The 23,652-nt window shown below is 37.7% G+C and overlaps 4 protein-coding genes across 4 annotated transcripts; 1 reads left to right on the forward strand and 3 right to left on the reverse strand.

Annotated features, from left to right (window-relative positions):
- Nucleotides 1-74: 74 nt before the first annotated feature.
- On the reverse strand, nucleotides 75-11,999 carry gucy2cb (guanylate cyclase 2Cb). Its single transcript, XM_057358368.1, has 27 exons — nucleotides 10,517-11,999; nucleotides 9,764-9,876; nucleotides 9,608-9,675; nucleotides 9,299-9,514; nucleotides 9,094-9,215; nucleotides 8,848-8,950; nucleotides 8,542-8,647; nucleotides 7,295-7,430; nucleotides 7,122-7,204; nucleotides 6,837-6,951; nucleotides 6,677-6,758; nucleotides 6,440-6,542; nucleotides 6,260-6,322; nucleotides 6,094-6,165; nucleotides 5,874-5,978; nucleotides 5,696-5,782; nucleotides 4,579-4,711; nucleotides 3,651-3,788; nucleotides 2,774-2,862; nucleotides 2,473-2,564; nucleotides 2,157-2,312; nucleotides 1,886-2,078; nucleotides 1,640-1,814; nucleotides 1,376-1,474; nucleotides 1,124-1,218; nucleotides 963-1,039; nucleotides 75-343 (listed from the first exon to the last, which is right to left on the reverse strand). Exons 1-27 carry the CDS (start codon nucleotides 10,719-10,721, stop codon nucleotides 151-153), a joined length of 3,219 nt encoding a protein of 1,072 aa, XP_057214351.1. The 5' UTR covers nucleotides 10,722-11,999; the 3' UTR covers nucleotides 75-150.
- A 165-nt stretch (nucleotides 12,000-12,164) lies between these two features.
- csdc2a (cold shock domain containing C2, RNA binding a) lies at nucleotides 12,165-14,607 on the reverse strand. Its single transcript, XM_057358367.1, has 4 exons — nucleotides 14,312-14,607; nucleotides 13,614-13,818; nucleotides 13,360-13,482; nucleotides 12,165-12,848 (listed from the first exon to the last, which is right to left on the reverse strand). The coding sequence occupies exons 2-4, from the start codon at nucleotides 13,787-13,789 to the stop codon at nucleotides 12,686-12,688; spliced, it is 462 nt and encodes a 153-aa protein (XP_057214350.1). The 5' UTR covers nucleotides 13,790-13,818; nucleotides 14,312-14,607; the 3' UTR covers nucleotides 12,165-12,685.
- A 421-nt stretch (nucleotides 14,608-15,028) lies between these two features.
- On the reverse strand, nucleotides 15,029-21,850 carry aco2 (aconitase 2, mitochondrial). The gene is made up of 17 exons (XM_057358366.1): nucleotides 21,784-21,850; nucleotides 20,742-20,884; nucleotides 20,360-20,618; nucleotides 20,181-20,273; nucleotides 19,943-20,101; nucleotides 19,672-19,822; nucleotides 19,471-19,575; nucleotides 19,286-19,377; nucleotides 19,089-19,194; nucleotides 18,840-18,997; nucleotides 18,617-18,690; nucleotides 17,755-17,866; nucleotides 17,369-17,647; nucleotides 16,941-17,132; nucleotides 16,719-16,851; nucleotides 16,519-16,640; nucleotides 15,029-16,356 (listed from the first exon to the last, which is right to left on the reverse strand). Exons 1-17 carry the CDS (start codon nucleotides 21,817-21,819, stop codon nucleotides 16,225-16,227), a joined length of 2,346 nt encoding a protein of 781 aa, XP_057214349.1. The 5' UTR covers nucleotides 21,820-21,850; the 3' UTR covers nucleotides 15,029-16,224.
- A 472-nt stretch (nucleotides 21,851-22,322) lies between these two features.
- phf5a (PHD finger protein 5A) lies at nucleotides 22,323-23,545 on the forward strand. The gene is made up of 4 exons (XM_057358926.1): nucleotides 22,323-22,446; nucleotides 22,843-22,866; nucleotides 22,973-23,139; nucleotides 23,365-23,545. The coding sequence occupies exons 1-4, from the start codon at nucleotides 22,395-22,397 to the stop codon at nucleotides 23,452-23,454; spliced, it is 333 nt and encodes a 110-aa protein (XP_057214909.1). The 5' UTR covers nucleotides 22,323-22,394; the 3' UTR covers nucleotides 23,455-23,545.
- The last annotated feature ends 107 nt before the right edge of the window (nucleotides 23,546-23,652 follow it).

Here is a 23,652-nt window from a genome sequence, read left to right on the forward strand (position 1 = left end):
GCTCGATAACTAGGTAAATTAATGAATTAATTTAATCAAATTAAATAAATAAAAAATAAATGTTTTAATGCAAGGGTACAATATGTACATTTTGGAGTATGTCCAGTACAGTCAACAAGGGAATGCTGTCCAAATGTTTATGTTATGTTCTTACAGATATGTACTTTCATCAGTGGCCAGATGAAGATACTCTGGCTGCTCTGTGCACTCCATCTCGATTTCGGCTCCAAGCTTTTTTTGGCGTGTTGACAGGGTCTTTCTTTTCCGCATGCTAGTGGGACGATTCTCTAGGCAAGTCTTGAGCATTTGAGCCAGATCTTGTTGCAGGTGTTGCATGTTTTCTCTGTTAGGAGGAACGTTTAAAATATAATCAAAAGCACTATTTGTTTAAAATGAGATTTCATCGTAATTTTTAACTTTTTTCAGTAATTTTATGCTAGTGAACTCCTAAAAGGTGATAAAATCAATGTTCAGTACACTAAAAAAAGTAATATTTTTTATATAGTATATTTTCAGTAAATAGTTTTACTGTTTTATTAACAGTATAACAGATTTTTTGTTTATTTTTGAAATACGGCCAAAAAACATCAAATTACAGAAAAAGAACACAAATTTACAAGAAAAACAGAGGGAAAACCATGTAAGTTTACAGGAAAAAAATGTTATTTAATGGAATATTTCTACCGCCCCAGCTGCCAGAAAAGTTCTATTTTTTCTGTTTCTGGATTTTTTCAGTACAAATTATGACTCATGCTGCACCACAGATATTTGCTCAGTCAGATGCTTTTAATGAGAACGTCCCTACCCCTACAAACAACTTACAATTGTGAAATCACGGTTTAGTCGCATAACTAAAGCCTTTTGACTTATGAACGAGTCCTTAAATATGTCACCCCTAAACTAAAAAGAAGAGAATTGAGAACTAGTTCTGAAATATGACGATCATAAAACCGTAAACTCACGCTGTTGGAGGCGTCTGCAGGTTATGATCTTGCCCTGTAACTCCCGTCAACCAGTACGTCGTTTCTTTTCCTTTACCCTGTAGTGTATTTGAGATGATCAAACTATGACAATGAACAGGGAACTTTCGCACGAGGTTGAGACAATCCAGAAAATGTCAAACCTTTAAGTACGTTTCTCCTCTCTTTTCATACTCAAACTTGCGGTCTGTGCGCTGGAGAATGCTGATGGTTGACTCGCTCACATGGATTCTCAATGCTGAGGTAAGGAGATGTGCAGTGAATAATAAGAGTCAATGTAGTATAATATAACATATAAAGAACACATGGAGGCACTGAAATGCATTACACACAATGACTCGGTTAAAGCAAACAGATTTAGTTCATGCAGGTTTAGATTTGCCATCACTACTCACGTAGACCCGTGGACTCCATGCGAGATGCTATGTTCACAGTGTCTCCAAACAGGCAATATCTGGGCATTTTAATTCCCACAACACCAGCAGCACAAGGACCTTTATATATGTGAAATACACATTACAGATATAAATAGGTCATATCATTATATTTTTCATTATTTACATGTTTTTCACAATAACTTCTGTATTATAAACAGCCAATTTATGCTGCTGTGCAAAGTTCCAAAACAACTCCTTTTATTCTTTAACAAAGGGTGTCACCTGAATGCACACCAATACGGATCCACACTGGCAGGCCGGGCAAATGGCGTAACTGAAATGTGCCCATGAAGGCCAAGATATCCAGAGCCATGTGGCAGATATCCATTGCATGTCTGTTTCCATTCCGTCGAGGCAGACCAGAGACCACCATGTAGGCATCACCAATAGTCTCAACCTAAAACAAACACAGAAACCCATTAGCTGCACTCCAGCAGGTGATTGAGGCATCCCCGTTGCATACATTACCTTATAGACGTCATGATTGTCAAGAATGCTGTCAAAGTTCTTGTAGATGTCATTAAGCATGTCAACCACCTCCATTGGTGTGCTATAGTAGCACAAAGCAGTAAAGCCTACAATGTCACTAAAGTAGATGGTGACCTCTTCAAAAAGCTCAGGTTCCACCATTCCTTTTTCCTTTAAAGAACGCACAACCGGTCTGCAATACATCCATCATGGTAAGAGTCACTATTGTTGTTCAAGACTCTACACTGTTGTTCTTTGTGTATTTACTCACCCAGGCAGCAGCATGAAATTTAGGTAGTCTGCTCTATCTCTTTCAGCCTTGTACAGAGCCGTGCGTTCCTCAACCAGGCGCTCCAAGTTGCGGGAATACATCTGCAACCTCCGAATCAGGTTTTCCATGTAACTCTCATCTGCCCGGTTGTCTAGACTATTAAAGATTAAATCACAGTTCCATGAATCACTCAGAGATTCCAACCATAAATTTCCTACATTTCGATATCAGTTTCATCCAATGCTCCGATTCATTTTCGTTTTTCTTTTGTGTTATGTCTGATGTTTTTGTTGAATAGATGCATGCAAAAAGTGACCTGACAATCTTTCGTAGTGTGAATTCTATCTTTTTGAAGTCTGGTCTTCTGTCTGGGTCCTCGTCCCAACAATTTCGGATCAGCATGCAAACCTATAAAAACAAAAGCAAATGGCTGGGTTAAGAATGAATGAAACGCTGCCTAGACTTTTCTTAAACCAGCAGATTACATTTTGTACAAATAACCCTGTATCTTTGTTTTAGTGTCATTATTTTACCGCGATTTCTATTTTCTATTTATTATTCAAAGAAATAACAGTTCTCACACAAGTCCAAAGTCTGCACAGAAAGGCACACTTTACCTCTTGTTCTCTTTCACCTGCATTCTCAAAGTTTAGATCAGGTCTGAAACAAGAGGTCAGACTGGGGTATTGCACTCTGGCCAGCTTCTCTGTTAAAGGAAAGGAAATTTATTGCACTGCATGGCATAAATAATCTTGATTTTGCATGCATGGTGACATGCAGCGCATTACGGTAAAGTCACCAGTAGGGGTCACTATACGTGTATTTTGGGTTGTGATGGAACAACCCAGTCTCAAGGCAGTTCGATTTGGAATCTATTAATTCGTGTTAAGGACACAAATGTCCCGATTTTTCGTGTCACTCAGCACGAACATTTGTCGTGTAACTCAGCACGACTTTTTTCGTGTCACCAGCACGACTTTCAATACACAAACCGCGTGTGTATGTACATTAATATATTTATAACCTGATATCAAAAGAAGTCGTAACTATGTTAGGAGTTGGCTAACCAACACCCTAAAATCACAGCCACAAAGGCTAATTTAGCTAAAAACGAGAGTTTCTCGAGATGGCAAAGCAAAGAAAAATTGCTGGCCTAACCCCGCCCCTAAACCAAACGTCACAGATCATAACAAAACACACGAATGAGATCGTAGGAAATAGGAATTCACACCAATGAACCACCTTGTAAAATAGGTATAAATTCCCATCAGATTGCGTTGATATATATTTATATATATATGAAAGATATTGAGTATTAAAATACTTTAAATTGAAAGTCGTGCTGGGTGACAGGAAAAAATGGGGAAATTAATGTCCTTGACACGAATTAATAGATTAACGTTACAGTTCGTGACAATATCACGAATTCCCTTGAGACTGTGCTGGAAGGAACACAAATGCCGTGGCCAATTAATAAATGTTTATTTCTCTCACCAGCACGATCTGAGCAGGTGTTTGTGTAGAATGTGCACTTCCTCATCATGATCTCCTGGGAAATAATAGCAAAACTGTAGACATCTCCTTTCTGAGAGATTCCCTGTTTCCGCAAGTGTTCGGGGGCTGTCCAAAGATCTGAGTGATGCAGAAAAGTGTGAAAATGTGCAATAAAGAGCAAATAAATGGACAGCCAAATAACAATGTCAAAATGGCCAGCCAAATAACAAAGTCAAAATGTACAGATTAATAATACATTTTGACATTGTTATTTGGCTGGCTATTTATCATAGTGACCGATTCCTTGTCAGGACAATTCGGTTGTTTAGTCTGACGTCACGCACCACCATATATGGAGGGTCATATACTGTTTCCGGGTCCAAACGCTCAAAAAGATGCTATAGGCCAGGGGTGTCCAATGTTGGTCCTGGAGGGCCACTGTCCTGCAGAGTTTAGCTCCAACTTGGCTCAACACACCTGTTTGGAAGTTTCTAGTCTGCTTTGTGAGACCTTGATTAGCTGTTCAGGTGTGTTTGATTAGGGTTGAAGCTAAACTTTGCAGGACACCGGCCCTCTAGGACTGACTTTGGACACCCCTGCTATAGGCAAACAACAAAAAATGCTAATATACGCTCATGGCGAGTTGTAAAACTATAGGAAAACCACGACCCTAACCTTTCTTTTCGTAACGAAATCACACGTGGCCAGTCAGTGTTTCATTTATCATAATTTATTCAAATATAGATGTCGGAGATTCCGTAAGCCTGGAGACGGTGTACACTGCGAGTTAATAAATGCTCAGCTAAAATATGCGATTTGAGTAAACAGTGCTCATTAACAGCTGTTTAAGATGCAACTCCGCTTGAAATTAATAGATGCTTGGACCCGGAAACGGAATTCCTAACGTCACCTCTTAACAAGATTTCACCTTTACTGGGACTGAGAATCGTATTGACGCCAAAGTCCGCAATCTTCACTACCATACGGTTGTCAACCACACAGTTGGTGGATTTAAGTCGGCCATGGACAGCAATGTTGCTTGCATGGAGATAAGACATGCCCTACATTAAGACAAAGAGTTTGCTGGTTAATAATTATGCATGACAGATGGATATACATATATGTAAATGTAAATATATAAACATATATTCAATCAGTCAATGACTGTTATAAAGCAGAAATGTAAGAAGATGAATGAAAACTGACGCTGCCATCACCAAACATCTCTAATTAAATTGTATTGACATTGACACACAATCATATGTGCTTTCTGGAATCTTATTTCTTGTTTTATACTTTTTTTTAACAAAATGGCTTTACCTGTTAATATTTAAATTGTTCACATGATTTATATATAGGTTATTTATATGTATTTGTTAATGTAGGTTCTTCAAATAATAATATTATTTTAGATACTAAACATACTATATCTACTAAAAGATTACGATTAGTTTTTAATATCTTGGAGGTTTTTATTATCTTGAATTAAGCTTTATTGAGGCAGGAACTGTGCACTTTAAGTGATAGTTCACCCAATAATAAAAATGATGTCATCTTTTACCCACCCTCTTGTCATTTCAAACCTGTATGACTTTTGTTCTGGTAACCGAACAGCACTGGACCCTATTCACTTCTATCGTATGGACAGAAAACCAATGCAAACGAATGGGGGCCAGTTAACAACATTCTTCAAAATATCTTCTTTTGTGCAGAAGAAAGAACGTCATACATGTTTGAAATGACAAGAGGGTGAGTAAATGATGACAGAATTTTCATTTTGGGGTGAACTATCCCTTTAAGGCTATTGCCAACCTATGCCCCACCCCCAATTCAAAATAAATTTGAATGAATGATTTACAAACATTTTCATCATAAAGATGTATTTAAGCCATTGTCAAAATGAATTGCATTGCTAAAATAAATGTATTAATAAATTGGCCATCCATCCATAGCATTACATACAAATTAGCATCACAATATATATTATATAAATGTTTGAACAAAAATAAACAGACAAACATCTATCTCAGTTCATATCTATTTACCTTTGCGATGTCATACATCACAGAGATTTTATACTGCCAGTCCATGAAAGTCCCATCTGGGTATGAAATCTTTTCTTTAAGCACATGCTGAAAAACAAAATTGATTCAATTTTTGTTGTGACACTGTAATAGGCAGCATTCTTAAATGTCAGTATTTGGAGATCAGTACTACACTCACTCTTAGGGACCCCCTCTCTCCATACTCAAACACTCCAAAAACCTCATTGTCAAACTTGACTGTCCCATAGAATTTGGTCAGGTTGTAATAATCAATTTTCAAAAGCTGAAAAGAAAACGACATTATGTGTCACAAGTGCAAGAGTGAACGGCAAAGCAGAGATTTTTTAGGATTCAACCTAAACTGATTCGAAGGCAGTGAAGAGAGGAAATTCTGCTACCGCATTGAGCTCTCTCCTCTGTTTCTCAGTAAAGCTTCCATCTGTGTACTTCAACTCTTTAAGTATAACCATCTAAAAACAAAAAAAAAACTCAAATCAGTAAAAGAGCTATTGATGTTTTAGGTTAAAGATCAAACAGTTTTTCAATATTTTTGCACATTTGCACCTTTTTATCATAGCGTGCACGGCGTAAGTTGTAACTATTACTTTTTATTGAGTCTTCTTCAATCTAATGACAAAACACAATGAAAGTATCAACAACCCATTCATGTAACAATGCAGTGTTCGTGCAATAACAGCAATAACTTTTCGAAGATACATCATTAGAAATGACCAAATGCATTACCTTCAAACTGATCATATTCCTCTCGTTCAACTCTAAAGGTGTGATGAGCTCTGATGGAATGTGAGACCATTTCTTCTGCATGTTACGATAAGATCTGTTTTGCCTTCAAAAGACAGACATTAACAATAGTAAATATCATTTCTTTACAGGTAATCTTTTGTGCAAAAGTAAAATCAGCAGTGGAATTAAAATTGTAATATACAAAGACATTAATAAGTGAATATGTATTTCTCAAACCAGTAAAAGATGAAGGCAAGTGTGGCCATCACTCCAACAACAGTTGCTCCCAATGTTATTACAATACCCTGGATCTGCTGGCCTAAATCATGAAATGAAGTTAGACTTGGTTTAACATGGCTTTAATACAAAAATGCTATTGGAATATAACTAAAGTTACCTTTAGTATCTGGATGGTCGTCAGGTAGACGAAGCTGAGGCCAAATAAAGTCTGGATTGTTGTCCTTTAAGTATGTAACGTTGGTAGTAGTGTTGAACTCATAAAGAACTTTATACTAAAGTACAAAAAAAACATTTACATGAGTAATGATGACACAGAATGTAATTCCATGTTGTCGTGTAATGACCCCACAATTAATACAAAAAGTCTTCTTTTATTACCAAGAAGGAAAGATACGTGTGAGCTGATGTTTATTTATCTGATATTGTCTATTAAGTGACCTACCTCATTGTCCTTATTAGTGTATATCAAAGAAAATATCAGATCCCTGTCACCATACTCATCCAGCTCATAATCTCCAGCGATACCTATGTGAAGATATAGTGTTGTCAGGTATATCCAGAGGTCCCACCAGACCAAGTCTATATGACAAATAACTGCAGCTTTTCGTTACTTACCATTGAAAGACACATTTCTGAAGTAGTTAACGCTCACTGTCTCCATTTGCTGAAAGTCAGAGCTGGTAATGATGTTTCTTATCACCTGCCCAAACAGCAGCACTGCATCATGATATGCTGCGATGTAATCATTCATCTGCACGAGTACAGAAAATAAGTGTCAGTTAGTTATTGTAGAGATACATCAATGGAAATTGTGCAAATTGTGCGGGATTTTTTGTATTAAGCAAACTTTTTTAAAGGAACAGTGTGTCATTTTTACTGCCAGAGGCTGCATATTCAAAACAATAACAAAGCCATAGCTTGATGATGCTGTGAAGGACCGTTGAATGAAACTACGGATATCAGAATGAAATTGATAATTTCTCTAAATGTAATCATTGTTGGAAATATTTGGGATTATACACAAGTGTACAAAATATCGCTGCGGTCCTTCTGAAACCTTGTATCTCCATATCTCATAATTTTAATTTTTGGCATAAATAATTATTATTAGTCAGCCTTCATGTTTGTCACTGGGTTTTGCAAATATCTAACAAAATTAAAAGTATTAAGTGCTTGTTAACTTTGACAACACAGTATTTAATGATTTAAAAAATATAGGGGCGGTTTCCCGGACAGAGATTAGTTTAAATCAGGACTAGGCCTTAGTTAAATTAAGATATTTAAGTTGTTTTTAAAAACGTACTTGAAAACATTACTGGTGTTCATCTCGAAACAACACAATCGCATTGATATATTTTAAGATACTGTATGTCAGTGCAAGTTGTTTTCGATCAAGACACTTCTAACATTTAAATTAGTCTGGCACTAGGCTTAAGCCCTGTCTGGGAAACCGCCCCAAAGTGTTTTTCCATTTCCTGAAAAACAGCGAATTTGGACATCCGAGGTATTGTAAGGAAATGCAAAAATCATACATATTTTTGCCTTGAAAAGGTTCATTATTTATTTTGCTAAGTTTTAAAAAAAACTATTTATGTGCAAATTTAATTGATTTACCCTCGCCCCATTAAAAACTAAGGAGCGGTTTCCCGGACAGGGCTTAAACCTAGACCCAGACTAACTTAAATGTTAAAATGTGTTGATCGAAAACAACTTGAACTCACATAAATATAAAATATATCAGTACAATAGTTTTGTCTCAAGATGCAGACAGTAATGTTTTTATTTTGTAAAGTGTGTTTTTAAAAATGACTTAAATATTCTAATTTAACTAAGGTCTAGTCCTGGCTTAAGTTTTTTCTTACCGTGTTGTTACCAGATGTGTCAATAGTATAGTTTCTTGTGTTGGGCATTGTTAGAACCAGGACATTCCTCATAGCAGGGTTAGACGACCCATTGTAATAGATGTCACTGTGAGAGAAAGTTAATATTGATTCTGACAACACAAGTAATACGATATCTTAACTTTGTCTGAAACAGACGTTTCACATTTTTTGTCTGAATTTAACTCAGATAGCAGTCTAACCATGCACATTTAGCAGTAATGGTCAGTATTGAACACAAAAAAGTTATTTACTGTATAAAAAAGTATTTGAATGTGAATAACTGACTTGTAAAGATCAATAAGAAGAAAAGCACTTTCTGGATCAGAGTCCATTTGAGTGCCATTCTTCAGATCCATTATGTCATCAGGCCTTCCGCATATAATAAACACTGTAAAAATAAATCAAGAAAAAAGTACTGTTTTATCTTTTTATGTAGTACCCTAAAATCATCAAGATACATTTACAAACAAAATTTGTTTTTCTCAAAGACTAAACAGGCGTTAAATTAAAACGGCAAGATGTGATGCTCACAATTACTCGCCCGATCTTTGCTGGCCAGAGCCTCGCTGAGCTCGTCCTCTTTTCGTAGAATGACTCGCTTCTCTAAACTCGATGAAAAGGGAGCTGAATCCACCTCAAGAGCATTCATGTACCTATAGACATGTAGGAATGGACATCCTCAGCTTTACCAGACCCACAAGCAGTTATCATGTGAATGTTACATATCCCTGCTTACCAAAAACAGTCCTCTGTGTTATTCAGTTTCTTGTATATATACACAGTTTTCCACGTAGGCTTGATATGATCTTCAAATTTCCAAAATGAAACGAAGAAGCTCGAGATTTTTCGCGCTGGAGGCAGAAGGCGAGTGAGCTCTTTTTTGAAGTCACAGGACAGTCCAAAGCTTCCCGCTGAGATGATGGGCATGTTGAGGTCCAGGCCAATCTCCACGCTAGAATTTTTTTTACAAAGGTACACTTCAAAGTACAGTGTACATGATCTAAAACAGTCAATACCCCCCCCCCAAAAGCAAATTCTTACGTACTCAACCATTTGGAAAGTAGCAAGGGTGCAGGTTGGTCCCAGGAGAGCACATCCCACCTCACCTGCATACTAAAGATACCACAGTAAACAGTGTGAGGACACTTTATCACACATTAGATTTAATAGTCTCACGGGTATTAAAAGCACCAGAACTAACCTTTAGTTCATTTAAACTTTCAACCCCCTCGCAGGTGCTACTGGTGCAGCCTTTTCGCAGGTAATAAATGGTTTGAAACCCTTTGAAGTTGACTGTTAAATTGCGACTCACACCTTGAAAAACAGAACCAAAAATGATATACAAGGCTATACAATTCATTCATAAGGGTTCAGTGCTGAAAAAAACAATACAAATGTTAATGGTTTTTTATTACTATTATGAACTATCAGCAGCCATCGTACTAATCTTATTCCAGTTCCCTCTTAAAAAAATATATAGAAACCCACTAGAAACCATCACAGAAGTTCTAATGGTTTCCATTACCATTACAACCCAATAGCTTTTTACATAAAACCATTACAAAATTATTTTTTGTGGTATGTTTTAGGCATTACTCCAGTTGGAACACCAATAGAATCCGTCACATAACAGTAGATACAACCACAATTTCCATTAAAACCAATACAAATCCCTTTAAAACCATTAATACCATTACAACTTCTTTAATGGTTCTATAGGTTTTCCAGCAGGGAGTAAGCTTTAATGGTGTTCTGTAGGTTCCCAACAACCAGAACATCCCACCAACAGACCCCAACACATTCCCAGTATAGAGATCGTTGCAGTTTCCATTAGAACCAATACGATTCCCTTTATAACCATCAAAATCATAAGAATCTCTGTGATTATTTCTGCTGTTTTTGTCAATAGAGGTGTGTCCAGTCCTTCGCTATATTATATGTCTTAGGATCATACCGTCTTTAAAGTTGATTTCAGAATCATGTTCAACTGCTCTCAAAACTGCGGACTTAACAAAATTGATACTCCATGGCGACACGTCGTCATCCAACAAAACAACATTCATCATATAACTTCCATTGAAGCAAGACTGACTTATGAAATGACTTTGCTTTAAGAATGTCCAAAAAACACATACAAACAACCATCTGCGGCAATCCATTATCAAGAGATATAAAAGTGGACAAAAAGCGCAACACGGTAAAAGTGATTTGCAAGGAAATTTAAAGAAACTTCTGTAATAACGTTCACGTTTCAAGCACACGCTTTGTCTGATTATATAGCAATTATATATGCAAAAATTCCAGTAATGTTTCTTGTCGTAATCCAGCTTTTCCAGTATCTTTTGTCATGTTTCCCAATAAAAAACAGTGAAGAATTGATTTATCCGAAAGGGAATTGCGGGGTTGAGATAAGACGACCTTCTGCTTCACGTTGTTGACTGTGTTCTCACCTGAGGACGTTAATGAACAACAGGATCAAAGGAAGCGTCTCAAAATCTGAAAGCCAAGTGAGCTGCCTACCTAGCTAGCGTGCCTTCCGGTACCTGAGCAGTTTGTTCCGTAAGTATGAAAAATGTTATTTTTCTTTTTGTTGTCTGTAGCTACTGAGACATTAACAGAATTGATATTAATCTTCCATGAACACATACATGTATATTAAATTTAAGTAAAAAAAACATTAAGAGAGGTTGAACAATATAGTTTCTAAGCCTATATAAAAAATTAAGTTACAAACATTAAGAGAAGCTTGAGCATTATAGTTAGTTATCTGAAATAACTCTCAAGGTCCACAGGTCTAATTAACATGGGTGTACATTGGAGACTATAGTAGAGAAGTGAAGGACAAAGGTTGGTGTAGTCGGCTCATAAATCCATCCTCTTATGATGGATCCACAATAAAAGCAGTCCTGTACGTTTGCACAAAGAGGAAAAGACATCCATTACAATGATGGTACGTGGTATTAATCATGTCATGTTTTTTCGTTAAATTCCCAATTTGTTTTTTGCTTTTGCTGTTCACACAGAGCTGGGTGTCACGTAAAAGCGTACAAAATAAGCAAATAGTCAGATCAAGGCAGGCGATATCAGATGAAAATTGGAAACCCTACACATTAACCTAACTGCAATGCTTTTCTGTTTTTCATGATGTGCTGCTCCCTCTAGTGGCTCAAATTTTCGTCTTCTCAAATTCTGCATTTGGATAGCAAAATTAAGAAAACAAACTGTTAATATTACAATGTTTTATATTATTATTTATATTTATCATATAAAACAGCATAAACAAGATTTATCTTTATTGTTATTCTTCTAAATGTTTGCCGTCACACCATAGGACACAAATCTGCATATTAAATGACTAGTTGACAGACCCCTTTTCAAACCCCTTAACTACTCTTCCATATCGAGTCGTTTTTTGAATAAACATATGATATGGAGAATCTGTACAGCCTTTTAAAAAAGTTGTCATGTCTAAATATCTACTTGTAGTCATTTACTCTAGGTGATTTGCACACTAGACTTTGTTATAGCTGTGATAATAATAGTGTAAATATGATGTTGCATTCACAATTTCATTTGTTTTTATTATTTTTATTAGAAGTATTATAACAACCATTGTTCCTGGTGACAAAATCCACAACTGTGAATGTGGGTGTGTCTCTTAAAGAAATCTACACAAGTCTTATTAGTTACAATTGAAAATAGTGTTAAATGTTATGACTTCATGATTTGTTTGATGACCGTTCACTGAAATGGATTGAAACAATTAATGCATACGTCTCTTTACACATTATGAACATAAATAAGCGTATGACAAATTTTAAAACAAGTGAGGTGAAGACTTTCTGTGTCACAGTTATATCATGTTCTGCCAAAGATATGTCAAAGCTCAGCTGACTCTATCACTTATTTTCCAGGCTAGTGAAAACAACAGTTGCATAATCCTACTTAGTATTCCATCCCTATCCTACATACACATAACACCATTGTAAGCTTCTACATCACTTCTGCTTGAGCATCATTCCACAAACTTAGACTTTCTTTTTATCTTTTGCGTTGCGTAACCCATCGCTTCATCTCTTCTTCCTTCTGAATGTATTATTTTGCTTTGCATTGAAAGTCTGAGCTAGGAGCTGATAACCTGCCCAGACCAAGTCTCGTGCTTCCTTCCGGACGTAGGGTTGGTGATGACCACCTCAACGGCTTGGAATTTTAGGTTCTTTGGAGGAACAGGACACACTTTGTAGGTCACCTCATCTCCCTCCATTGGCACATATTCACCTTCAATACTAGGAAAAAGAAATGTGGTTATTATTCAATGATTTTAAAGGACAGTTCACTCAAAATAAAAAATCTGTGATAATTTATTCACTCTCATGTTGTTTAAACCCTGTGTGACTTTCTTTCTTCTGTAAAACACAGTAGAAGATATTGTGAGAAATGCCTCTGTGGTTTTGTGTTCATATAATGGAAATCAATGGGGGCCAATGTTGTTTGGCTACCAATATTCTTCAAAATATCTTAGTTTGTGTTCTGCTAAAGAACATACTGGTTTTAAACAACATGAGGGTGAATACATTTTGACAGAGTTGTAATTTTTGGGTGAACTACCCCTTTTGGGTGAACTATACATCAACAGTCCATTCTTTAACCACACCATAAAGGTTTATTGAATATAAAAATAAAATAATTCAGACTTCTTTAAAGGTTCTTCAGAAGGTTCCACCAGTATCTGAGGAAACCCAAACAGTGCCATAAAATGAATGTATTTGTGTGTTTTTGTCTCTTCTCCTCACTTACTCAGAGATGTGAACAAATATGTCTTCTCCTCCATGGGAGGGGCAAATGAATCCATGACCCTGTGACCTTGAAAAGTCCTTGCAAACTCCCTTGAAGACTGGTCCAGATTTGGCTCTCACCGATCTGACAAAGGACCAGAATAAAGAAGTTCTAGCATCATTTCTAACCAATTAGAGCCAGACAAAATTAAAGATCAAACTCTACTCTGTTTGTTTACATTAGTATGTGAACTAATTCTGCATGGTGACACTCACGCTGAATAGGTGCGCGTGCGTTTGGTTGGCAACGGACTGAGCGGTTCCCCCGTCTGGGGTGGTTTCCTCTCCGAGACATTACTACCCTCCCTCAGGAAAGGTAATGTAAGTGAGGCAGGTGTGCGTGGACAGTGCAACTGGCGATCAGGTGTAGAGGTTTTGTGTGAATCAGCCATTGGTGTCAGGGCAACTGGAGATGAGGTCTCTGTGGGTTAAAATTCATCGGTGGGTCAATCATAACAATCGTATATGCATTCCCTATTATTTGTGGACTTGAAATTGTCTTATTTGAATATCTTTTACTATTGAAGAGATGCTCTGATGTGTGTTCTAAAATCTGGCTCCAGCATCAGTACCACAACAGATCTTGTTACTTTGTTATCTCTTTCATTGTTGTCAAATGCACCATGGATCTGCCCTGTAATCTATGACATGACAGACAGACCACACACTGCAAACACAAGACGGCCCATTGACTGTAACTAAACTGTGTGTGCATTGTCATCATCGAATCATTTTACTTAAATCTGCGTAAATCAACAATGGCAAATAAACTAAAGGGCAAACGTCGAGGAACTGCTGTGTTTTTATTGTTCACAGTATGCGGCAGACAACACGGCCTTGCAATATTCAATGAATGGTAATGCGGAGATAAAATGATAATGGGAAAATGAAATGCATTCGAAACGAGATCTTACCGTAATGTACGTTAGCGTGAAACCGAGATGACGATTGATATCGCGAGCGCTGCGGAGATTTTTCTACATAGCTACATTAAAATCCGATGTTTTATGCCTGAATAGCATCATTCGTGCTCCATATTCACGGGGACCCCACACGCAGTACACAATAAACGCGTTTACGGGAGTAGAGGGAGGGATACCCCCAACCACAATGAAAACCAGCGACGCGACACTAAAAAACAAAAACGCCCATTTATAATCAACGATGCCGTCCGCACAACAAACGATACAATCTTGACGTCAGCATCCGGTCGACAAATCAGTGCGCGTAGATTACAACCATACATAACGCCTTCTTGATCGTAAAGTTTATTTTGAAGCGTCGCAATTATTCTTTTTAATACTTCCACGTTTTATTTACACTTTATATACATTATTCATATACTGTTTTCGCATTATTTTTCTCACGTTATTTTCGTGTACATTTTATAGACATCTTTGACGCGCGCGCTGGCCCGAAGTTAACTTCCGGTCTGTGTTTGGTTATAAGATAACAACTTATTTAACATTAATATTCATATTGTATATTAACTGTATTCAATTAAAACTACTCAACAGTTATTGATTCTTTGCGGAGGTTTACCAGAAGTTAAATTTGGTCCACATAACGTTTACGGGAAACACTGCAATAATCAGTTAATGCTTTAACTCTCATACAACCACAAAAGCAACCATATTTGAAATAACTTTATTTTATAATCCCCCATGACTGATCAGCATTCATTTCCTCTGGGGAAAAAATAACAAAAAAAGAAAAATAATGCAGGAGTGTGTCTGTGGGGTGTTACAAGTAGTCAAAGACCCCTCATTTATTTCACCGAGCTGCAAACATACCCAGGTATATCTGGTTACAGCAGTTTTACTCACTTTTACGTTGCCTTGGCTAGCATTCACACAACAGTAAAATTTAATAGGATGAGCATGAATTTAAATCAGATAAAGCTAGTTGGCCGCTTTCTGAAAACAGGCTTTAAAATCTGACAATGATTATGTCAATGCCTTGAACTTCGTAACGACAAAAAAAAACACAACCCTACAAAAAAGGGCACTCAAATATACAGAGAAAGTGCTCACAAGCATAGAGGTCTGCTTACTGATCTACTGCTCAAAAGTGTGAGCTAAGATGCTTCAGATAATGCACATTTGCAATCCATTGACATTTTATTTTTATAAATAACCATTCTGTTTTAACACATTTAAAGACTTGACCTGTGATGCAAACCAGTACGCACATTTGACAGTTTTGTGTGGTGTGGATGACAAAATCTGCCGATACTGCACATTAAGCATAGACAAGTCATTCTGACTCACAGTAAAAACAGCTACGTGAAAAATAAAGGGTCAGGTTTCAGCTTGCGCAAATCATTGAGTGGTCAAAAAGCTCTGTTAAAAAACTGTGAAACACAATATAGATGCAATAGATGTGATTACAGCAGATAAATTCACAAACACTTCCCAGTTCAGTGTAATATTACAAACAAAGATGGAAGGTCAGACATAATTGTTACCGTCTGATTTTATGAATTAAACTCTAGTGTCTTCCGTCCCTTTATAATGATTTATTGTGTGATAATAACCAGTCTCGAAATGTACAAGCATTACAATTTAACTCATTTCTTAACTCAAGAACGTTCATCTGCACTACAAATAAATGTATAATAATCTCTTATCCACCCCGTATAGGTTTGTGTATTGACATGACTTGTCTATGCAACGGAGTATAAAAATGTATTGTATGCACTCTTTACATAACATGAGAGTATGTATAAACCTTTCATATACGTACCAATCTCTCTGCTTGATACATAACCCCTCCTAGCCCATAAACACCTGTCTATAGCCCTCATCAACATTTAGGGGCCAATAACTCATTGCTGTAATTTCATCCTGTTGAGGGCAGAACCGGCCTTGAACCATTCAATCTGGGTCTCGTTGAAGGTATGGTTTAACTCAATAGTTTCTTTGCTTCCATCGATGTGCTTGATGACGGCCTTCAGTGACTAATGAAACACAAGATTACACATGATTGTATTCATATTACTGAGATTAATTATCAAGCAGTACAATTATTATATAATGATTCTCTTCTTTTGTCAATTATGGGTGTTTGCCAAGCAAGGAAATCCTAAAACAGGCAAAATAGGTGTATAATCAAAAGTCACCTTTCCAGGTGCAAAGCTAACAAGGCCTTCAATGGAGATTTTATCATCTGGGCGGATTTTGTCATAATCGGCAGGGTTGGAGAAGGTGAGAGGCAGCACACCTTGTTTCTTCAAATTAGTTTCTGTTGATGCAATAAAAAAATGAATTGCTAATCTAGACACTTGGCTTCAAAAATGTTTTATTTCTATTTTGCACTTACCATGGATTCTAGCAAAGCTCTTCACAATGATGGCCCTCCCACCTAGATGTCTGGGCTCCAGAGCAGCGTGCTCTCTGCTGGAACCCTCACCGTAGTTCTCATCTCCCACCACTACCCATGAAACATTGTGCTTCTGTGAACAATCACAAGCCACAAAAAGTTAGCAACAAATGTTTCCTTTTAAAATGAAATAAGTAAAAACAGTGCATGCCAAGCACCTACTTTGTAATAACGGGCAACATCTGGGACACCACCGTATTCTCCAGTCAGATGGTTACGAATTTTATTAACGGCATCATTATCAATATTAACAGCACCAATAAGCATATTATTGGAAATGTTGTCGAGGTGGCCGCGGAACTTCAGCCAGGGTCCTGCGGCACTGATGTGGTCTGTGGTGCACTTGCCTTTCACCTGATAATGAGGGAAACATTAAACAGAGCATTATAGTTTCCAACTTAGTTTTGTTTTCACTCGGATACATTTTTGAGGCTTTGATTGAATCAAAAACTAAAATGAATGAGTCATGCTTCATTTTTTTGTTTTTCAAATAAGGTTAATTTACTAAAAATGTCAAAATGGAACACTGATTTAGATTGACGTTGAAGAGAAGCACGAGGAAGAAATAACACCCTGGTACAATTATATACCTTGATAAGCACTTGAAGGTCCTCAAGGTCTTTTCCACTCCATTTATCAAAAGGGTCTAGCAGCTGCAGGCGGTTGCTCTGTGGGTTGACGTCCACTTTCAGGCCGGAACCATCGGCTGGTGGGTTCTGGTAGGTGTCCTGACCGGGGTCGAAGTCACGAGCAGGAAGTTCATCTCCTGTGGGTGGCTCCAGTTTAAACTTCTCTCCATTGGGGGCTGTGAGATAGTCAGTCTCTGGGTTGAAATTCAGTGTGCCTGCAATGGCGAGGGCTGTGACAATCTGTGAGGTGACAAAGATGACTTCATAAAAACGTAAAAGAAATGATACAGAATTCAGTCAGTGTATTGTGACTGTAGGCGGCGCAAGAAATGTTAACAGCACAGTACCTCCGGGGAAGTGACGAAAGCATGAGTGGCAGGGTTAGCGTCATTTCTAGCTGTAAAGTTTCTGTTGAACGATGTGACAATGGTGTTCTTCTCTCCCTTCTTGACATCACGTCTGCAAGTAAGTTTTGATTGGTTTAGGTCATATAGTTTTATTTACACACACTTTTTTTTTTAATACTTGATTCAGAATGCTCGATTGCAGCATTCTGGGGTTAAACATTTTTTGTAGAAAAACACTCCCATGACTACTGATCACCCATACACTCTCTGTGCAACTTTTATGGCTTTTATAGCACCTCTCAAGTAATAAAATACAGTGTGCAGATTTACATTTACATTTAGCAGACACTTTCATCCAAAGCGACTTACAGAGAGTTCAGGGAGCAATAAGTGATATGTCATACAGGAGCAATAATACAATACGTGCTAATACAAAGTTACTAGTTTCAACAAAAACCAAACCAATACCTGTTTAGAGAGTTTTTTTTTTCATTTGTCTGTCAAGTATTCACAGAAGAGATGGGTTTTAAGTAGTTTTTTGAATGTTGTGAGAGATGTGGTTGACCAGACTGAGTTGGGAAGAATGTTCCACCAGGAAAGAGTTGAAGAGTGAGAATGAGCGGGAAAGCGATTTACTGCCCTTTTGAGAAGAAAATACAAGACGCCGCTCGTTTGCTGAACGCAGGGTTCTTGATGGGGTGTAGGTGGGTGTGAAAGTATGCCAGTGCAGATATAACAAAACTAATCCTTTTAAAGTGAAATTAACCTACCCTGTCTGGCTTTATTGTGACAGTAACTCAGAAAACATTCACAAGGGGGAAAAAAATCAAATAGCTTGGTTTAAAAAGGACAAATACTTTACCTGTCCCACTGACCAATGCAGGGTCCACAGGCGTTAGCAAGGACAACTCCACCAACATCCCTCAAAATTTGAGCCTACAGACGTATATACTATTATTATACACCAAATGCAGAACAATTCAATATTAAATGCACACAAGTAACCAGTAAAAATAAAAAAAAACAATAAGAATGTCCTACAACTAATATTTAAATAAATAAGAAATGCCAACTCAAACTCATACATATCCATCTCTCTCAATTGTGGCACGAATCTGCTCAGATCCAGGGGTGACTGTGAACTGAGCTTTGCACTTGAGGCCTTTGTCCAGTGCCTGTTTGGCTAAAGAGGCAGCTCTGCCCATATCCTCATAACTGGAGTTGGTGCAGCTTCCAATCAGTCCTGTAATATGTAGATGAGACAGCAAAGGTTAATGATAGTCAGTTTTGACCATAAAAACACTGTACTTAAAGGCAGACATTAAATCACCCACCGACTTTAACCTCCAAGGGCCAGCCGTTTTTCTCAGCAACAGAGCCAACTTCTGAAACAGGGTGGGCCAGGTCAGGAGTAAATGGGCCATTGATGTGAGGCTTCAGCTATATTGAAAATAGTTAGGGTATTTTAACCTATGAACTTTGTGGGAGACACAAACAACAGAATCTAAAATGAACCTTCATCTGGTCTTACCTCACTCAAATTGATCTCAATCACCTGGTCGTAATGACAACCTGAATCGGGCACCAGCAGGTCTTTGTTCTCATCCGCCACCGCAGCGATTTCTGTACAATGAAAGAAAAGTGGAATGAATCCAATCAAACCTATAACCAAGTAGCCAAAGTATCTTTTTATTCTGTTTATTGCTGCTTGCTTACCTTCACGACCTGTTTTCTCCAAGTATGTCTTCATCCGGTGGTTGAATGGGAACACAGAGGTGGTGGCTCCAATTTCAGCACCCATGTTACAGATGGTGGCCATACCTGTTTAGAAAACCCAAAAGCATGCAGAGCATGTTCGGTATTTACAATGAATGAAGGAACATGCCAACACTGTGTTTGTTACTTTTCTAGTTTCACCTGTGCAGGAGATAGAGTCCACACCCGGGCCGTGATACTCCACAATGGCACCCGTACCACCCTTCACAGTCAAAATACCAGCTACTTTAAGAATGACATCTTTCGGTGAGGTCCAACCAGATAATGTGCCTGTCAGTTTCACACCGATGACCTAAAAAGCCGTTAACAAGCCATGTTAATTTTTTAGCAGTAGCATGCAGAGGTAATGCTCCTTTTATTACCAAATGCAACAATGATTTTAAACCGCTCATAGGGACCTATAGCAACTCACATTAGGACACTTCAGCTCCCAGGGGATGCCTGCCATGACATCAACAGCATCAGCACCACCCACTCCAATGCAGATACAACCCAGGCCACCACCATTAGGAGTGTGAGAGTCTGTGCCAATCAACATGACTCCAGGGTACGCATAATTCTCTAGGATAATCTAAGAAAAAAACAAACAGTTAAATATATAAATATCCAGACATCAGTCGACCACTAACCAAAAGCTCGTTCTCCTATACCTGATGGATGATCCCAGAACCAGGTTTCCAGAAGCCAACACCATATTTGGCCCCTGCGCTAGCAAGGAAATTGTAAACCTCTTGATTCACTTCCTAGTTAAAAATAACAGAATTAACTACAATTTAAAAAAATTCTCCATATGTTGTCTTTTAATATGTTACTCTATGGGCTTTATCACCTTGGCCCTTTGAAGATCTTGGGCTCCTCCAGTCTGGGCCTCGATAAGATGGTCACAATGGATGGTGGAAGGCACTGCTACTCTTGGAAGTCCACTGCTGATGAACTGCAGCATGGCCATCTGTGCCGTCGCATCTTGCATGGCAACCCGATCTGGTCGCAGGCGCAAGTAGGTCCGCCCTCGAGCAATTTCCTGTCCGGCTGGGTCATCCAGATGGCCATAGACGATCTTCTCTGACAGAGTGAGAGGCCGGTTAAGCCTGGAAAATGTTCACAGGTTAAGACTCTGATGTATATTTATCGAACAACATGTGAATAACAGCACAATATTAAAGAGGATTTGTTCGGAGTAGAAAAAAAAGTAAAATACCAGGCCCACTGACCTCTTGCGCACAATGTCAATATTTGAGCGAAGCTTGTCATAGTTGATATAAGAGTTTGGCTCAAAGCGGCTCATGGCTACATTGGCCTTTGCGTTGAGAGCTGCCGCTACATGCAGGCGTCGGGCACCTTGGCCCAGAGCAAGCTGAAATAAACAAACACGGAATCATTATGTACGACAAACATATAAATAACACTAGAACGAATTGTCAAATACAGTAAACAACTGGTTCACAAGAGAGCAATACACTTATATAGCAAATATTGACATACACCTCATGTAAAGAATCTGAAATTTAATTTCATGTTTTGGATATTCAAAAGTTTAACAGATTGCTTAAATACTAAATGCCAGATTGTTTACTTCTGTATTTTGTACGTGCTTTGTTCTTTACAAATGAAATGAAAGTTTGTTTATACACACGCAATAACAACAGGGAAAACATAAATATGGATAATATAATATGTCATGTTGTAAAAATACCTGCTCATTTTGATAAAGTGATGTGATCTTATGTGTAATGCTATGGGTTTTTTTCCAAGTTATGAAGCCGTATCATGCGTCATTTATGGGAAATTTATGACGTTCACCGGTAAATGTAATCGTATTTTCATTAAATCACTGCCTCAAACCCAAGTAGCAGTTTCCGATATCAAATCTCTATCGTCGGCGAAGCTATCCTCACAGCGCTGTTTTAACCTTGCGTTCACCTTGCGAGTCAAACTTATCAGCCAAACATACAAATTTAACAATAAGGTAAACGGTACAAAAGCTACAACTATTCACAAACACGTGCTTTCGTTGTCTTATTTACACAGCTGTCAATAAAGATTGTACGCCAGCCGTTAGCAGAAAGCCATCTGCAGCAGACATCCTTGGACACTGTGACCTGGGCACACTTCACGAGCAGATATCAACACGAAAAGCGCTTCACTTAATGTGTGTACTACAAAATGAAACGCAAACACATGTATGGCAGTGATACAGACACGACCAGGTCAAAGTCATGCATTTTGACACTTTCAAAAGAAGATGTTAGATACCTGAAGCCTTGCGACGGTTAAGCAGTAGGTTGCCATTTTGTTCACTGACAAAGATGTGACGCCAGAAAATGACGTGCGGGTTTATGAACGGGTTGTCTTGGAAGGATGTTGAAATTAATGGACGTTAAAATCTTCTCTTTTTTAAAATAAAACGATTGAGAATGTTTGTCTTTTCTCGTATGAACTGTAAAAAAAAACAAGTCAACAAAAAGGATGGATAAAAGTATCTACCTTACTCTGTTAACTGGTAAAATGTGTTTTCCAGTTGTTCATCTTTTGCTTTCAGGACCTTGTCTTAAAATAATGAAACTTTTTTTTTTACAATATTTTCTAAAACCTGTTCATTTATACATTCTTTTATTTATGCGTTTATTCATCCACCACCTTACTTGCATTCTTATCCCTCCTCATGATTTTTTAATCGACTGTTTGATAATATTATCCAAGTTCGTCGCTGACGGTCATGTTATACCTTGTCCAGCAGATGTCACTAAAAGACGCTCCGCATCTCTTAATCCGAAACGAGCCGTAGAAGAAAAGTTCAGAGGTCACTCACTGCTGCGTCGTCGCTACGCTAGTGTTTGTACAGCTAGCTGCTTCGTTCTTTGAAAATGGCAAAACATCATCCAGATTTGATTTTTTGCAGAAAACAGGCCGGTGTTGGTAGGCATATCATTTATTATAGTAGACCGTTGGCATTATTCTCAGATATTTAATATCTCCGCACAGTTCTTTAGTTGATAGACAGATTAACTGCTAGCAAGTCGGTTAGACTGTTTAGAATGTAGTTGAATCAAGGACTCATTTATACACGATAAAGGCAATACATGCATTACTTTTGAGTGGGAGTACAACGTTTTCCCTGGTCGAGTCATAATTAGTTAACAGTTTACGACTATAGCAAAAATAATCACGAAAAATGTCTTGTGATGTATTGTAGCGATTAGCTAGAACGGATGCAAACGTGCTCACTCGTTTGTGTACAGCGTCTTTAGTAGTTAAAAGTATAGCAAACGTTGAAATGCATTGAATCTCATTTTAACTCTCTCTCTTTTGCAGCCATTGGACGACTGTGTGAAAAATGTAAGTTTTTACACTATATATATATATAATAAATGTATGTTTTTGTTTTCTTGGTTGAATGGCAATATTGTCTCTCAGCAAATGTGTGTGTGCTTATTCTTTTCAGGTGATGGCAAATGCGTTATCTGTGACTCGTATGTCAGACCCTGCACACTGGTTCGTATTTGTGATGAATGCAACTATGGGTCATACCAGGGCCGCTGTGTTATCTGTGGAGGACCTGGAGTATCTGATGCCTACTACTGTAAAGAGTGCACCATCCAGGAGAAAGACGTGAGTCACCTGCAACACTTCTGCTTGAATAACTCTTTGCTTAAATTCCTGTTAAAAAATGATACTATTTAGATTCAGAGATTGTCATATCCTCCAGGTTTAGTTTTTGTTTAGTGTATGTGAGACTGTCGATCTCATGTTGCGTTGAGTGTAACTGTGTATTAAAATGCTAAATATTTCTTTATAACTGTTTGTTGTTATAATTCCATGTTGTTTTTAACACAGAGAGATGGATGTCCTAAGATCGTGAACCTTGGTAGCTCAAAGACTGACCTTTTCTACGAAAGAAAAAAATACGGCTTCAAGAAGAGGTGAAGATACCGAGGCAGTTGTGTGTTGCAGTAGTTTTTCGTGCAGGAGCGTGTTTTGTTATCAGACTTGTTTAATAAACCTTTTTTAAAAATTGTGTGGGTTTCATGTATTAAGAAAATCTAGTCCTCAGAGAGCATTGAGGGTTAATCATGTGAAGACAGTACTGACCCAATGTAATAAAATGAATAAATAAAATTAGGA

Source organism: Triplophysa rosa, linkage group LG18 (genome assembly GCF_024868665.1).
Source record: "Triplophysa rosa linkage group LG18, Trosa_1v2, whole genome shotgun sequence".
Lineage (NCBI taxonomy): Eukaryota > Metazoa > Chordata > Actinopteri > Cypriniformes > Nemacheilidae > Triplophysa > Triplophysa rosa.